The 16,264-nt window shown below is 54.7% G+C and overlaps 1 protein-coding gene across 4 annotated transcripts in view; it reads right to left on the reverse strand.

The window, feature by feature from the left end:
* Positions 1-1,851: 1,851 nt before the first annotated feature.
* The window catches only part of LOC133355620 (sodium-coupled neutral amino acid transporter 3-like), a 136,478-nt gene continuing 122,065 nt past the window's right edge, over positions 1,852-16,264 (reverse strand). For all 4 annotated transcript variants that reach the window (XM_061572984.1, XM_061572983.1, XM_061572985.1 and 1 more), the window contains 7 exons: positions 14,729-14,908; positions 11,186-11,265; positions 9,392-9,492; positions 8,329-8,444; positions 7,491-7,635; positions 4,907-5,010; positions 1,852-3,910 (listed from right to left, as the gene is read on the reverse strand). In XM_061572984.1, the coding sequence (XP_061428968.1) occupies positions 3,803-3,910; positions 4,907-5,010; positions 7,491-7,635; positions 8,329-8,444; positions 9,392-9,492; positions 11,186-11,265; positions 14,729-14,908 (834 nt within the window). In that variant the 3' untranslated portion in view covers positions 1,852-3,802. The remainder of the gene's footprint in view (positions 3,911-4,906; positions 5,011-7,490; positions 7,636-8,328; positions 8,445-9,391; positions 9,493-11,185; positions 11,266-14,728; positions 14,909-16,264) is intronic.

Raw genomic sequence — 16,264 nt, forward strand, 5'->3', positions numbered from 1 at the left:
TAAAATGCAAACATTGCACCCGATTGCAACAACAGTTGTGCGAGAGCCGTCGCAACTCCCCTGACGCTTGCTTGGATTATTTTCTTTGTGGGGTGGCACGGACTGCGAAAGCAGGCCAGCCATCCAATACACCTATCGTGCTGTGACGGTCCCACCTGAAGACGGAAGCTTGTGTTGCCTCCGAAACGTCGTGATTTTTATTTTATTTTACTTTTATTAATTTAAATTTTTAACCTATGTGACTTTACCGAAAAAACCTAAGAATATGAATAAGCCATCCAAGATGCTACTCCCTGGCAGCGACGCCTAAGACGTGAGGTGGCGAGTGATTATCTGAGCCAGGACTTCATCCATAGAGGCAGTGGATTGACAACACAGTTCTGTCAATTGTAAATGCGATTTAAGGTGTACAACCAAGCCTCGAGTCATGGCAGTTTCCGTGTTAAATTCCACACAGGATCGCGTCATACTTTTATACAGCATCTACAAAACGGTTATTATTTCAAGGACGGATATTTTGTTAAAAATATTTTAGTTTTTTTACCAGCAAAAAAAAAACATTACCAACAAGTACCTTCCAGGCGCTTTAAATGTCGTTCTATTTAATCCAAACACTTAAAAGGTTCAGTGGCTTTAAAATCTGGAGAGGTTCAACAATTTTCCCCGTGACAAACCCCGGGACTTCACTGCCCAAGTTGTTCACGTTTTCAAGTGTGGAGTCCTTTAGCGTTCTACGTTACTCCACGTGTCGCTACTCAAAGATAATTTTTTAAATACTCTCGCATGATTAGAACTGTCATCGTGACTGCTAGCTGACATCTGTTTTCAATAACAGTAGCAATATTTGTAATACTTATAATATTCATGAGTTCTGATTACTTTATATAAAAAAACACATTCAACACGTTTGTCAAAAACACTGTGGCCTTAAAAACGTTTAGTTTGCTGTATTTTTGTTGGTTGCTTTTATTATTTTCAATGTATATTTATTTTACATTTTTTTTGTTGGTTTTCTGCTTTTATTATTTTCAATGTATTTTTATTATTTTAATTTTACATTTTTTATTTTTATTTTATTTTTCTATCGACGTGACTTTACCAAAAAAATCAAGAATGTCCTTCCCCCGATTGAGCACGGTTGGCTACGTGCAAAAGAGGTTGAGCGTGCATACAAAAGGAAATGTATGTAAGAGGTGGCGTGTGAGGACAAAGGGTCTTAATAGCTATCACAGACGTTGATGATCTTAATAGCACATTCATCATCACATGTGTGCTGTGAAGCAGGGCCATTGTCTAAAACGTTGCTCAGCATATATTGTTGTCCTTTTCACGGCCGCAGTGTTATTTGTTAAAAGCCATTTTACTTGTGCACCACTGCCCATGCAGTGTCACCAAACCAATTTGCTTAATTACTCCACACCTCTGGCGTGATATCTGCTAAAACACACTTACAGTTTAAGTCTCTTCCCCTCCCTTGTTTTTAAATAATGACATTTTTTCAAACGACAAATCTGGTCAATGCTGCTTAAACGATACCGAACAAGAACACCATTCAAACGTCTTCTTGTCACGAGGCGGGAGGAGGACACAGTGAGACGGGGACCTCCGGGGTGGGTGGGTAACGGGGTTATTGCGGATGGGTCCCTAGACTCGCAGGGGACACGCTACCCACGGCGGCGGTGGTGATGGTGGTGGTGGTGTCAACGGGCCGGCACGCCGGACTCGCACTCCAGAGGGGTCACCGGTTCACATCTCCCAGCGAGTGGTGGCAGTTGAAATGATGGGGGGGGGGTTGGGCAAGTTTCTCACCCTCCCCACACCCTCACCCCCCACACCCTCACCCCCCCACACCCTCACCCCCCCCACACCCTCACCCCCCCACACCTGGAATGCCGAGCCGATTGGTCGGTCAACATATCGCATGAAGTGGGGAAGGGTGACTTGTGGGTAAGTACACCCGGTATAAAAGATGTTTGGCCAGTGTTATAAGAGGTGGCCAAAATCCCCTCGCAGGGCCCTTCCTTGGCAGAGAGGGCCCTCCCCTGCCAGCAGGTGGTGCGTGCAAGGATATTGCAGGGCTGGTGCAAATCTATCCCCACCTCGATTTTACAGCGAGCAAAAGAGATCGCGTCTGCAGTGGCATCTGAAACCCTCGTAGCCCAGAAAAAAAAGATCCTGGTGGAGGAGAAAAATATCCTCCATCCTCCAGTAATTTCAAGACTTGTTGTAGGACTCCTACGTGTCGGATAATACACGTGCTTGCTTACAGAATTCCACTTAAGATTTGTACAAAAAAAATACTGCAAACTTTTGAGGAGGAACGGATTCTAACGGGTTGCCAGAAAGGGGGTGGGGGGGATAAACAATGAAATCCTATCATGGGTTGGAGGTCGACCCAGCCCACCCTACCACCAGGGTTGACAAAAGAAGTACCGCTTTGTGTGGAAATGAACGGCGATCGTCGTGTGAGTCTCGCCCAGCAGTTTGGAGGCTGGAGGCGAGGCCTCCCACGGGGGCACCGAGTGGCATCCCCACGGGGACCGCGGTGGCGACGGTGGTCACGTGGGGTGTGGTCACGTGGGGTGTGGTCACGTGGGAGTTGCAAAAGCTGTGTTGCTCTAACCTCTGGCCACGAGCAATTCCTGCAGTTGTGCTCGTAGGTTGTGCGGCATTTGAATTCCATGTGCAGCGACCGACGCGGTACAGTCTGGGGTGAGCCCAAGCGGCACGGATAGATGGGAGGAGGGGGGGGGGGGGGTGTGAGCTCGACAAGCAATGTCGGTTTCTACACAAGGGCAACGGAAGCGAGAGCGGTGGGAGGACTGGAGCTGGGGGTGCGGGTGTTGAGGATAAAAGGGGGCACAGGGAAAGGGAGGCGCGGTCCGTGAGACGCGGATGGGGAGAGGGAGATGCAGCATCGAACGCCCAGGGCGTGCAGTGACGACTCTGCATGTCCGCGCTGGGTGAATAGTCGCATCCTGAACATATGTGCCACTGAATAGTGCCATCATACAGGACAGTGCTGTCTGTGACCATTGAGACCTAATGTCTGAAGACGCCTACCCCCTTGCAGAGGTGCTGTAGCGTACACGCTGGCGCTGTGTTCATTTGAATTGTTGGATATGGCTACTCTCGAAGAGGGCTGTGGAGCCGGCATTGTTTCAGTGGTCGCTTGTTGGGACCAGTTCAAGGTTAATGGACTTTGAGATGCTCTGGGTCGCTACACGTGCAACTGATAAATGGAGGGGGGGGGGTAAATGTGGCTTGTAAAGTCTAGAACCTACATGGTGGCAGGAAGCAAGCGGACAGTTGAGATGGGGCTGGAAAGGGGAATGCGACGAGCAATAGGTTGGGAACCACTGGCCCAGCCTCTGCCACAGTGGTAATGTGGAATTTCCATACCTGGCTCTCAAAGCCACGGAGAGATAAAACGCTGCTTCACAATCCTCATTTGAGCAGGGGGGAGACACTTTAACTTTTTCGACAAAACGTAATAAACGTTCAACTACCAATTTGACTCGACAGAAAACCCTGTTTTTTAAATTTTCCGCTTAAAAGAGACATCTTACCCTCGAGCGAGGGATCAGAGTTGATGTAAAAGGCTACCGTGTTAAACTAAAATATAGGGGCCAAAACTCCCTGCAGCAGACCTCTGAATCCACACGGCAGGAGCAGCGGCAGCAGCTGCAGCAGCAGCCGCCCTCCTTGTCCCACGTTTGCTGTCAAGGACCCGGATGGGATGTGGCCACGGTGCTTGGTGCAGGGAGGTAGAGGTGGAGCAGGTGGGGCGGGGGGCGGACAACTAGTGGCCCCCTACAGAGCCACCAGCCTCCGGGGAAACCCAGTTGTTGATGAGGAGTCCCAAGCTCATCACCATGAACGCCACACCCAGAAGCCCAAAGATCGCCGCCTGGGGACAGTCCAAGAGAGATTGATTGTAGCTAATACAGCGCGATACATTTAGGCTTAAGAGTGAGACAAAATAAACAACGCAAACAGAAACACGTGGTGCGTGTGCCCATGTATATGGACAGGCGTGGAGGTGTATGCACACGTGTGGGGATTGGTGGTGCAGTGATTGGGTCGCTGTGCTACAAAACCAGTGATCGAAGTTCAATTCCCACCCACAACAGTAGCAAATATTTGAACTGGTCCTGCCCCCCCCCCCCCCCCACGTCGACTCAGCCTTAAACAAGTACAGAGAGTCCTTGATTTACGAACACCCGTACTTACGAACCAGAGGTTTAGTTAATTGGGAAAAACCACGTAGCAACATAGCGATTTGATTCAAGGCTGGTGCTGTGTGTACGCCTTGTCCACAATGGTGGAGGTGGGATCACCCTCGGGATGATTGCCACTGACTGTGGTCCCCTTCCTCGAACCTCTTTGTTCAGTGGCAAGCCGTTGCGAAACAATGGCCGGGGGGAAGCAGATATCCCAGAGCTACTTCTGACATCCCTTCAAGTGACCTCTGGTACACACGGTAGGGGGCAGCGCTGCCTCCCTCTCCCTGCCACCGAGAGTAATGTTTGTTGTATGGCAGTCAAACTGATGGAGTATTTGGTGTTGCCGCATTTGCATTGGCGCAAAACTCAACACACGTGCCAATAGCGCTGCCTTTCTAAAGTGTACCATAGGCCACGTGTGTTTCATGAAGTAGGCCCATTGCCCGTAACCTCGCCTATTTATACATATTGTTTCCCTTTTTAGGGACGTGTTATTGACGCACGTGATATTTTTAAAGTGCAGAACCAAATAAAAAGTAACGTTTTTTTTTCTCCCCTGCAAGTCGTTGGTGACTGGGCTGACACCATCAATTCCACCCGAGAAGCCGGTGTCATCGTGGGGTGGCTGAAACCTGGATCCAAACCCAGCGGTGACACCTCCACATTCTGCCGCTGCTCACCCCGATTTTCTGCGGTGACCTCATGGGTTCCTTGTCTTCGGGCACGTTGCGGATGTAGAAGATGGCCGGGAAAATGAAGATGAGACAAGGAGCGGAAGTGGAGCCTGGGGTGGAGGAGGCACAGACGGCGGTTGATGGATCATCGGCTCGCACCCATTTCGTTTCAGTGCGCATCATCATTCATGTAACCATCTCCTGTTAACGGCCCTGGGCCAGAGGTGGAAATTACACCTTCCTATGGCAGGGGCCAGTATATCCATAACTTCCCCACAAAGTTATACACGTTTAATTTACTCCGGAGGAAGGATGGGCCGTGTTATTGCCCCAACCACTTGTCCCCCACCATAGAAATATTCCACCACCGGCTCAGGGCTGTTAACAGGTGAATGAGTGGCGGGCGAGTGGCGGGCGAGTGGTGGGCGAGTGGCGGGCGAGTGGCAGGTGAGTGGCGGGTGAGTGGCGGGTGAGTGGTGGGCGAGTGGCGGGCGAGTGGTGGGCGAGTGGCGGGCGAGTGGTGGGCGAGTGGCGGGCGAGTGGCAGGTGAGTGGCGGGCGAGTGGCAGGTGAGTGGCGGGCGAGTGGCGGGCGAGTGGTGGGCGAGTGGCGGGCGAGTGGCGGGTGCGTGGCGGGTGAGTGGCGGGTGAGTGGGCCTGCGGGTGAGTGGGCACGTGAGCGGCGGGTCGGTGCGTTAGTGAGTGAGTGGCGAGTGGGTGTCTGTGTGTGTGTGTGTGAGTAGCAAGTGGGTGAGTGAGTGGCGGGTGGGTGTCTGGGTGTATGTGAGTGGCGAGTGGGTGTCTGTGTGTGTGTGTGAGTAGCAAGTGGGTGAGTGAGTGGCGAGTGGGTGTCTGGGTGTGTGTGAGTGGCGAGTGGGTGTCTGGGTGTGTGTGAGTGGCGGGTGGGTGAGTGAGTGGCGGGTGGGTGTCTGGGTGTGTGTGAGTGGCGAGTGGGTGTCTGGGTGTGAGTGGCGAGTGGATGTCTGGTTATGTGTGAGTGGCGAGTGGGTGTCTGGGTGTGAGTGGCGAGTGGGTGTCTGGGTGTGTGTGAGTGGCGAGTGGGTGTCTGGGTGTGTGTGAGCGGCGAGTGGGTGTCTGGGTGTGTGTGAATGGCGAGTGGGTGTCTGGGTGTGTGTGAGTAGCGAGTGGGTGTCTGGGTGTGTGTGAGTGGCGAGTGGGTGTCTGGGTGTGTGTGAGTGGCGAGTGGGTGTCTGGGTGTGTGTGAGTGGCGAGTGGGTGTCTGGGTGTGTGTGAGTGGCGAGTGGGTGTCTGGTTGTGTGTGAGCGGCGAGTGGGTGTCTGGGTGTGTGTGAGTGGCGAGTGGGTGTCTGGGTGTGTGTGAGCGGCGAGTGGGTGTCTGGGTGTGTGTGAATGGCGAGTGGGTGTCTGGGTGTGTGTGAGTAGCGAGTGGGTGTCTGGGTGTGTGTGAGTGGCGAGTGGGTGTCTGGGTGTGTGTGAGTGGCGAGTGGGTGTCTGGGTGTGTGTGAGTGGCGAGTGGGTGTCTGGGTGTGTGTGAGCGGTGAGTGGGTGTCTGGGTGTGTGTGAGTGGGTGTCTGGGTGTGTGTGAGTGGCGAGTGGGTGTCTGGGTGTGTGTGAGTGGTGAGTGGGTGTCTGGGTGTGTGTGAGTGGCGAGTGGGTGTCTGGGTGTGTGTGAGCGGCGAGTGGGTGTCTGGGTGTGTGTGAGTGGCGAGTGGGTGTCTGGGTGTGTGTGAGCGGCGAGTGGGTGTCTGGGTGTGTGTGAATGGCGAGTGGGTGTCTGGGTGTGTGTGAGTAGCGAGTGGGTGTCTGGGTGTGTGTGAGTGGCGAGTGGGTGTCTGGGTGTGTGTGAGTGGCGAGTGGGTGTCTGGGTGTGTGTGAGTGGCGAGTGGGTGTCTGGGTGTGTGTGAGCGGCGAGTGGGTGTCTGGGTGTGTATGAGTGGCGAGTGGGTGTCTGGGTGTGTGTGAGCGGCGAGTGGGTGTCTGGGTGTGTGTGAGTGGCGAGTGGGTGTCTGGGTGTGTGTGTGTGTGGCAAGTGGGTGTCTGGGTGTGTGTGAGTGGCGAGTGGGTGTCTGGGTGTGTGTGAGTGGCGAGTGGGTGTCTGGGTGTGTGTGAGTGACGAGTGGGTGTCTGGGTGTGTGTGAGTAGCGAGTGGGTGTCTGGGTGTGTGTGAGTGGCGAGTGGGTGTCTGGGTGTGTGTGAGTGGCGAGTGGGTGTCTGGGTGTGTGTGAGTGGCGAGTGGGGGTCTGGGTGTGTGTGAGTGGCGAGTGGGTGTCTGGGTGTGTGTGAGTAGCGAGTGGGTGTCTGGGTGTGTGTGAGTGGCGAGTGGGTGTCTGGGTGTGTGTGAGTGGCGAGTGGGTGTCTGGGTGTGTGTGAGTGGCGAGTGGGTGTCTGGGTGTGTGTGAGTGGCGAGTGGGTATCTGGGTGTGTGTGAGTGGCGAGTGGGTGTCTGGGTGTGTGTGAGTGGCGAGTGGGTGTCTGGGTGTGTGTGAGCGGCGAGTGGGTGTCTGGGTGTGTGTGAACGGCGAGTGGGTGTCTGGGTGTGTGTGAGTGGCGAGTGGGCATGCGACCGAGTGGCGGGTGGGCGAGTGAGTGAGTGGCTGGTGGCGGTACCCACCTATGAATCCGAAGATGTCGCGGATGTTGGGCACGGTGATGACGAGGGTGACGATGACCGAGAGAAGCACCACGGCGATGAGGACGTGACGCACCCAGCTGAACGGCTTTCCCGGGAACAGCATCTCCAGGATGGCCTTGCGCACCTGGAACAACGGCACAGGCACACGCGTGTGCTTGCCATGCCTGTTCGAAATGTTTAGCATACTTCCCAACATGCTACAAACTTGAAATTTGGCATGTGGGCAGTTTCCAGACTGTACACAATGCAAAAAGTATAAAAATAGACTTTTGTATTTTGGAGGGGGGGGGGCGCAATAATGCATATAATATATTGCACGGCAAGTGAGCGGTGACGTCAGATTTGTGATGTCACCCGCATGCGGCAGCGTCACGCAGTGCGCCTGCTGACGTCACGCATCCCACCCACCCACCCTCCGCGTAGGCCGTGTTCTAATCCAAGACAAGAATCCAAGTCCAGGGGTGAAGCCGGGTAGTAAAGCTAGTACATTAATACAGCGTGTTACATTTAGGCTTATGGACGAGACAAAATAAACAACGCAAACAGATACATGTGGTGCATGTGTGCCCATGTATATGGACAGGCGTGAAGGTGTATGCACACGTGTGGGGGGAGTGGTGGTGCAGCGATTGGCTCGCTGTGCTACGAAACCAGTGATCAAAGTTTAATTCCCACCCACAACAGTGGCAAATATTTGAACTGGTCCTGCACCCCCCCCCCCCAGGTCGACTCAACCTTCAACAAGCACAGGGAGTCCTCGAATTACGAACACCCGTACTTACGAACCCGCTTCCACGTGCGAGAGCGAGCGTAGTACCGGGAAGTGCACGATGGGCACGGTGAGCGTGACGGCGATGAGCACTGCGAGGCGCACGCACAGGATCAGCTGGTCCTCCTTCTTGTAGCGGTGCAGCAGCTCGTCCTCAACCGTCTCTGTGGGCGGGGGGGGGGGGGGGGTCACGGGAACTTCCATCACACGCTACACATGGGTGGTAGTGCTGGTGGTGGTGGTGGGAGGCGCTCACAATCCGCTATCAACGGCTCCCGTTACTCGACCTGTTGCTGCACGTTACGGATGGTTTCTTGAAGTTTAATCCGGGCCGGCGGGGGTACGGTAACGATATTTCGTCAATACACACAAGCTTTACAGTACAGGTGTCCAATAATCGCGTGCTCGAGTCGGTGCCGTGTGCTCTACGTTATGGGTTCAAGCGAGGTCAAGCCACCCCCTATGACTGACGTGATGCGAGGAGGCATTTAACTCAGCAGTGGATTGGCAAAGGGGGGCTATGATCTTCCTTGTGTGATAATGCGTTCAGTTAACAACTCACAGCCGCTAGAGGCCGCTACATCCACCACAAGGTAAACAGAAAACTGAACCTAGACAATCCATCAAACCGCCACGCCGGTGGAGACTGTTTATTGCGATGATTATTATTAAAGAGCATCTTCGATCAAGCCACCGCTGACGGCCTACCTGGAGACGTCGCCATTTCTGGCGATGAATCGTTCCCATGGTCTACAAAGCGGCAACCGTGGTGTACCGTAGTATACGTGGTGCACGTGGTGTACGTGGTGTATGTGGTGTACGTGGTGTACCGTAGTATACGTGGTGCACGTGGTGTACGTGGTGTACCTGGTGTACGTGGTGCACGTGGTGCACGTGGTGCACGTGGCGCACGTGGCGCACGTGGCGCACGTGGCGCACGTGGCGCACGTGGCGCACGTGGCGCACGTGGCGCACGTGGCGCACGTGGCGCACGTGGTGTACGTGGTGTACGTGGTGTATCCTGGTGTACCCTGGTCTACCGTGGTGTACCGTGGTGTACCGTGGTGTACCGTGGTGGCGACGCAGCCGTCCCACGGGCGCGGGTACTCACGGTAGAAGGTGAGGTAGCCGAAGATGGCCGTCAGCAGGTACATGATGAACATGGTGAACACCGACAGGTTGGCCACCTTCTGCATGCGGCGACGAGTGGGCCTGGGGAGACATCCCAGCGGTCAGCATTGCCCGGCCGGCAAACGGCGTTGCTTCCGGGAGCGAGCTCGGCTAACGAGAGACGATTTGATTCTGCACTGGCAGCGGTGAGCGAGTGACAACTCGCTCGCCACGTGTTATTAAGAGACTCCACAACATCTCCCGTGACCCGGTAGGTCACGGGAGAGGCCCGGAGAACCACGGGGTTGGACAATACAGACTTGCTGCCCGCTACTAAACCGAGTTCTCAGGCCAATTATGGTCTCAGCCTGGTTGCCAGTGAAAATTGTTCAATTACGTAGCATAGTGAGCGTGAGAATCTATTTCACAGTCCTGTACTTGATGATTTGCTGCCAAGTCAAACACCGCCGTGTAAAACTCATTCCAGGAGGGGGCGCTGTTGCATTACAAACCGCATTTAAGCCACGTGGCAAAAAAGTGGGTGTCCATGCATGACAACGATAACCAAAATACAGTGTATATATAACGGCAACCTTTAAAACTACAATTCCCAATGGACAATAAGGAGTTGACCATGAGTATAAGAGCTCGCTATTGTAGTAAAGTCGTTTATGAGTGGTGGTGGTGGTAGTGGTGGTCAGGTGCTTAGGCACTTGAGTAACAAACAGCGATCCAAGTAAAATTCTCTGCCGGGGGGGCCCAACGTCAATGGCACCGGACATCTGGACCGGGCCTGCATGGCTGCCCCCTTCACCACCGTGCTACCAGTCAGCGTGGTGGCCCATCTCACACAACCACCCAAAACCTCCAACGACAATTTGTGGTTCCCTTGACACAGCGGCGAACAATGTCTCAACAGCGCGACAGGAGGAGCCCCCTTTGTTTCGCTTTTCAAAAGTGAGAATATGACGAGTCACTGCGTAGCATGCACGTGCAATGAATGACCACGTTAATGGCAGCAGACTGACTGTCACAAAAACGTAAGCAAAGGATTTTATGCAACGGGCTAGAAGGTTTGGTGGCCGGCGGTGAACACGAAGGGATTCCAAGGGAGGGACAGCATCCACCGCAGAGAGGATTACCTCGTGTGCAGGGTGGATCGTGATATCGCGACACTTTGAGTGATGGCGATGGACCCGGGGAGGCCTTCATCCAGCAGGGAATGTATCACGGCTTGCGTTATTTTATTATTTTTATTCACCTTGGCTCTACCGGGGTTTTGCAGTAGGGGTGGCAATGTTGCGAGGCGTTATGTCCATAGGGTAAGTTGTTGGTAATTTTATTTGTAAGCATTTGGGTGTTTGGCCAATACCGCCAGGTGCAGCAATTCGTTTTTGTAGCTATGGGAGAACCCAGAAGTAACCCATTGCGGAACAATGATTATAATGAGAACGGTGTTGATGTCTTGGTGTCGGTGTGTCCGTGTGTGTGTAAGGGAAGTGGAAGTGTAGCGGTTAGCGCGTGTGCTCTACAAACCCGGCGACCCGGGATCAATTCCCGCTCACAGACAACACCAGTGACGATTATCTGAACCGGTCCTGGGCCTCCCCTAGGTCGACTCAGCCTCAATTGAGTACCTGGTGTAGACAAAGGCGGCCGGGCGTGGTGCTGGCCACCCACCCCCTCGTGTGCCGTGCCTGCCTTCAGCACTTGCCCCAACAGTCTGTTCAGGCTATACGGGGGATCTTTGTGCGTGTGTCCGCGTGTGTCCGCGTGTGCCCGTGTCGCAACTTACTTTTGCAGTTCCGTGTATATGGGCAGCACCTCTGGGTGGCAGACGAACGCGAAGGCCAGGATGGGCACGGTGTAGGCCGTCTGCGACAAAAACACAAAGATGGGCCCCCACCCCTCCCACGTTTAGCTTCAGGTACGGCAGCGGCGGCGGCGAGCATCGTCGTCGTCGTTGTACATCTACGGCCGTTTGCCAATCCACTGCCGGACGAGGGCCTCCCCGCGTGATGCCGGTTTGGGTTTTATTGACGATACGTCGGTCGCCATGGCGGTCGGCGCGTGTTGGCGGGGGCGTAAGGAGAGCAGCGGAAGGCTCGGGACCATAGACGCGCACGAGCGCCGGTGCAGCACGGGCCCCGCGGCCTACAGCGCCTGTTACGCACGGCGGTCGCCCATCCGAGCGCTGTCCGGGCTCAACCGCGCTTAGCTTCTCAGGTCCTAGGGGTCAAATCGGGGCGCCACCGCGGGTGATGTGGTCCACGTGGGTGGCTTCATTGTGTGTTTGTACATTTCACGTTCTGGGTGAGACCACCGCCCTCCCCTCCCGCCCCCCCACATCGCCGGCGGCTCTCGGGAACGACTCCCGTGACACCCCCCCCCCTCCGCGCGCCACGTAACGAACGGCGCCACTGAACGCCGCCGGCGCTCCAGTAGGCCCGTTCCGAATCACGGAAACAAGTTCCCCCCACCACCCCCCCCAAGTCAAACCCTGACACCGTTACCCCCCCCTGCCCCCCCCCTTCTCCCCCGCGAGAGCCGACGGACAACACTCGGGACGCGCGACCCTCGACATTCCACGTCGTAGGCAGCAGCGGCACCACCGCGATGGTTCTCGTTAACGCGCGAGGTCTCCCCCCCGCACCCCCCTCCCTCCCGCCCCTCCCTCCCGCGACCCCCGCTGCTCTCCAGTCGCATCTCAATTCATCGTCGCCACGGCGGCACCACCGACGGGACTTAACGTCCCCCCGCAGCGATTCAGCCAAAAAGGGGGGCACCCCCCTCTGCCTGGGCCCGCGCGTGATGCTGGCACACGACGGTCGACGTGCGCCCGCGGTGCCACTCACGGCGTTCACGCAGCCCCTGCGGGGTTCACCGGGGTGGCCGCCGGGCTCGGATAGGGAGCGTCTGCAACGAGGGGGCGAAGGCGCCCCCTGCTGCTGGGGGCGGCCGCGGTGAGCCTGGACAGTGGCTGCACCGCCGTGCATAGCAGGTGCTACAGGCTGCCACTACTACGGGGGGGGGTCTACTTTGTCAGCAGAGGGCAGTGCGGAAACATCCGTTGTCGTACTGCACTACGCTCCCCCGTCCATGGCTCCCCAACGTCTCTAACCAACCTGCGCTGTCCAACGTGGTGAAGCGCTGTCAAATAACCCCAGCGTGACCCCGGCGCGACCCCCGCCACGACCCCCGCGACGACCCCCCGCGGGAGAGAATGTGGGGGGGAGGCCCCTCGTCCAGCAGCGGATTGGCAGAGAGGGCCGCACACGCCCCCCCCCGAGCGCAAGCATCGATTTTAAAATCAATGTCACGTGACCCACTAAACAGACGACCGGCCCCTACTCCCTGCAGTTATTGTGCACTTTAAAACAAGTGGTTATTGTCTTAAAAAAAAAAACTGCAAACTTCCGGACTCCCAACGCCCCCTAACTCTCCACCAATCACACACCTTGCCCTCGACACACACCCACACACCTGCCCCCCCTCTCCACCCCCCTAAAACACACGTGTGCCTTCGCAAAGACAAAGATCCTCCGGATAGCCTTAACGGACTCTTGGGGCAAGTGCTGTTACTGAGCACCTGTGAAGGCACACCAGGGGCGTGGGCGGCCAGCACCACGGCCGGCCGCCTTTGTCTCCCCAATGGCTGAGTCGACCTAGGGGAGGCCCAGGACCTATTCAGATAATCGTCACGGAGGGGGAATCGAACTCGGGTCACCAGGTTCATAGTGGAGCGTGCTAACCGCTACACTACCGCTCTCAACACACACACCTTCTTCATGTGCTATGAAGAAGGCCCATTGCTTGAAAAGTTTCCTATCACATATATACTATAGAAAAACATTGGCCCTTTTTCACAGCACAAAGAGGCCAGAGTGGATTTGATAAGAACTAAATTGTAATGGATGTTTCCTGCACAACAGTTTTGTTCTTGTAACACAACTCACTTGGTGACACACTGCAGGGTTTAATCTCGCGAGTTTGGTCAATTAGTGTGGCTTCACGCCGCTCTCCCCCTCTCTCTATCCACGTACACTTTGCCCGCCGTTCGGCGGTCGTGTCTGAGTTGCCAATGGGAAATGAGGGTCAACAGCTCCGCACGCAGGGTCAGTAGTCGCCCCCCCCCACACACCTAACGGGCTCTTCATGACCGCCACCACCGCCGCCTTTACGCGTGCGGTACCCACGGCGTCCGCCCGGTACCCGCGGCATTCGTGACGCACGGCGGCGACGAACGCCGTAGCTTCGTCGCCAATAGCCGACGAACAACACCGCCGCTGAAAGAGAGGGACGCCCTTGGTAAGAGAAACTTGGCCGCGCGATGAGCACACGCCGGCCTGTGGCGCACACCGGACCGGGCCGGCGCGCCCAAAACCACCTGACTCAACGTGGCACCAGCGGTCCGCTCTTCGACGGGGGTGCCACGGCGCGCACCACTCGCCGGTGAACGCCGAGTCTTGAGGTCACACGGTATACGCGCGGCAATGAACGGCGTGTGCGCACGCGAGTCAAAAAAAAAACTTCCTACGATTCGCAGGCTGCGTGCCGGGCTATGCAGTGGGCAGCAGCGCAGACAAATCCATTATTGTGCTGCGCTGCCAGGGCTATATATACTCCCAGCTTTCCCCAACACGCGGTGGCCGCCACGATCCACACTGCATGGCGAGGCCTTCATCCAGCAGTGGATTGACAAGAGGTAAAATTGTAAAATACAATTGTGAAGATGATGGCTTAACCAAGTAGCTCTTGGCAGCAGACATTACGGCTCGCAAATTGATTTTGGGTCACTGGCTCACTTGGTACTATGAAGACTCCGCACCACCCAACAGAGCCAAAGCAATCGCGCGGTGCACACGCACTCAACTACGCATGCCAATCACAGTGGTTTAGTTTGTTGTCCTTCCACCGCACCTCCGATTAGCACGGTTGGCTATGTACGGTGCGAAAGAAGTTCAACACGTACATTACAAACGGAAGAACATATTCTCACAGAGCCAGTTTAGCAACGGCACAATTTCGGCCAAATCATTGCGTGGCCTAACCCAATGATTAATTACGAGTGATGATCACGACGACGACGAAGCAGAACAACGAGTCTACTCATTCTTGATTTGAAGCTTTCGTGACTCTTTGGTTCTTTCGGAAAAGTCACGTAGGTATAAAATAAAAATAATCACGGCATTTCGGGCGCAACACAAGCGTCCATCATCAGGTCTACTCATGTTCATGCCGGAGTGACGTAGACATTGCGCGCGGAACCACTCGGCACACGGTCGGCACCGCCGCTCCGCGCGTGTGTCCGCTCTGTGGCGGTGTCCCACGGTCGCACCTTGGCGTTGATGGTGACGTACTTCGCCACACACTGCTCGCTCCCAGCGTCGGGCGACGACGGCGGTGGCGTCATCAGCGGCACCGCCTGAGTGACGTTCCAGGAGGTCGTCTCGTTGAGGTACGACATGAGATTTTCCTCAACCTCCGGGCAGGCGATCTGGAACTTCTTGTAAATCACCTGCGCGTGTAGTAGTAAGAAAATCAAAGGTCAGGACAGCGTTTACTCCGAACCGTGCTCAACGATGAACGGAGTGCAATCCCCACTCTTGTCTCCCCACCTTATATCTCATGTTTTATGACTCGCAGATGGCAGTGAGGTGGTGGTTGCAGAGCTGTTGGCTACGTGCAAACTGTCGGCCCGCTCTCCAGGTGAAGATCATGCCCTCTGAAGAAAGAAATTTAAATTTTGGAAAGGGGGACACGTTTCCCCAAGATTCGTGGCGTATTCCTCATCCTTGTTTTTACTTTTGGTTCTCTGAATGATGGACAAACATTTTTCATTAAATCGGTCATAAGATCCATATAGTAGGATGGCGACGATGTCTTTGGGTTATCTATTTTGGTCACGCTGTTGCAGTTTTGATGACGATGACGATGGTGGTGACGACGATGCAACTGTGAACAACAGTTAGAGTGATGATGATGATGATAAATAAATAAACGCACTAACAATGTATCAATGGAGAGGGAAGCTGAAACTGGCACACAATTTAAATGCGTCCGTTCTGCTCGTCGCGCGACGCTCGTTGCTAAATCGTAACGACGGCGCTTCTTGAAAACAACGGGGCGAGCAGGACATTTATTGAATTAATTAAGTACACCACGACACACGCTTAACGTCGCTCGTTGAAGCACACGGGGGGTCAGGGGCGACCGCGGCGCGCCGTGACCCGGCCGCTGCACGTATTCGTCCAGACATTTAATTCCTCGTTAATGAGCCCCAGCGGTGACCGCTATTGCCGCTGGGAGGGCTCCACTGTTTTGGACCGTAGGTATTTGTTCCACTGGAAGGAAACATGGGTGGGTAATTCGTCGTTAGTTTAACCATGCAAGTGGGTTTTTATTCTTTACTTTGGCACAGTTTGTCAACCAATTTGGACTGTGAATCAGACAGGAACAATTAGTCCACCTTCCTCGGGAAGGGATAGATAATATTCTTTGGGTCTTTCGGTAAAGTCACGTAGATAGGTTGAAAGAAAATAACGTTTCGATCACAACACAAGCGATCGTCATCAGGACAAAAAAAGTAAAGCTGATGAGGCAGACTGTTTAAAAGGTTTAGAATGGGTGTCGCCCAAGGGTCATAAACAAAGTGGGCAGGGCTAGTGATGTTAACGTGAGACATGAGCGTGTCAATGTAAGATCGGAGGACGACGTCCACGACGGAAGGCGCGGAGGTGGCTGTGTTGACGTGAGAAGTTTTACCTGTTAACGTAAAACCAGAGAGCCGAAAATAACAACTAACATCGGAAGGTGGCAGGGTGGAAACATCACAGCCAGTTATGACTTAAACTGGTTGATAACGTCCTTCCAA

Source organism: Lethenteron reissneri, chromosome 51, assembly GCF_015708825.2.
Source record: "Lethenteron reissneri isolate LAM-NWPU_2019-01 chromosome 51, ASM1570882v1, whole genome shotgun sequence".
In the NCBI taxonomy this organism is placed as follows: Eukaryota; Metazoa; Chordata; class Hyperoartia; order Petromyzontiformes; family Petromyzontidae; genus Lethenteron; species Lethenteron reissneri.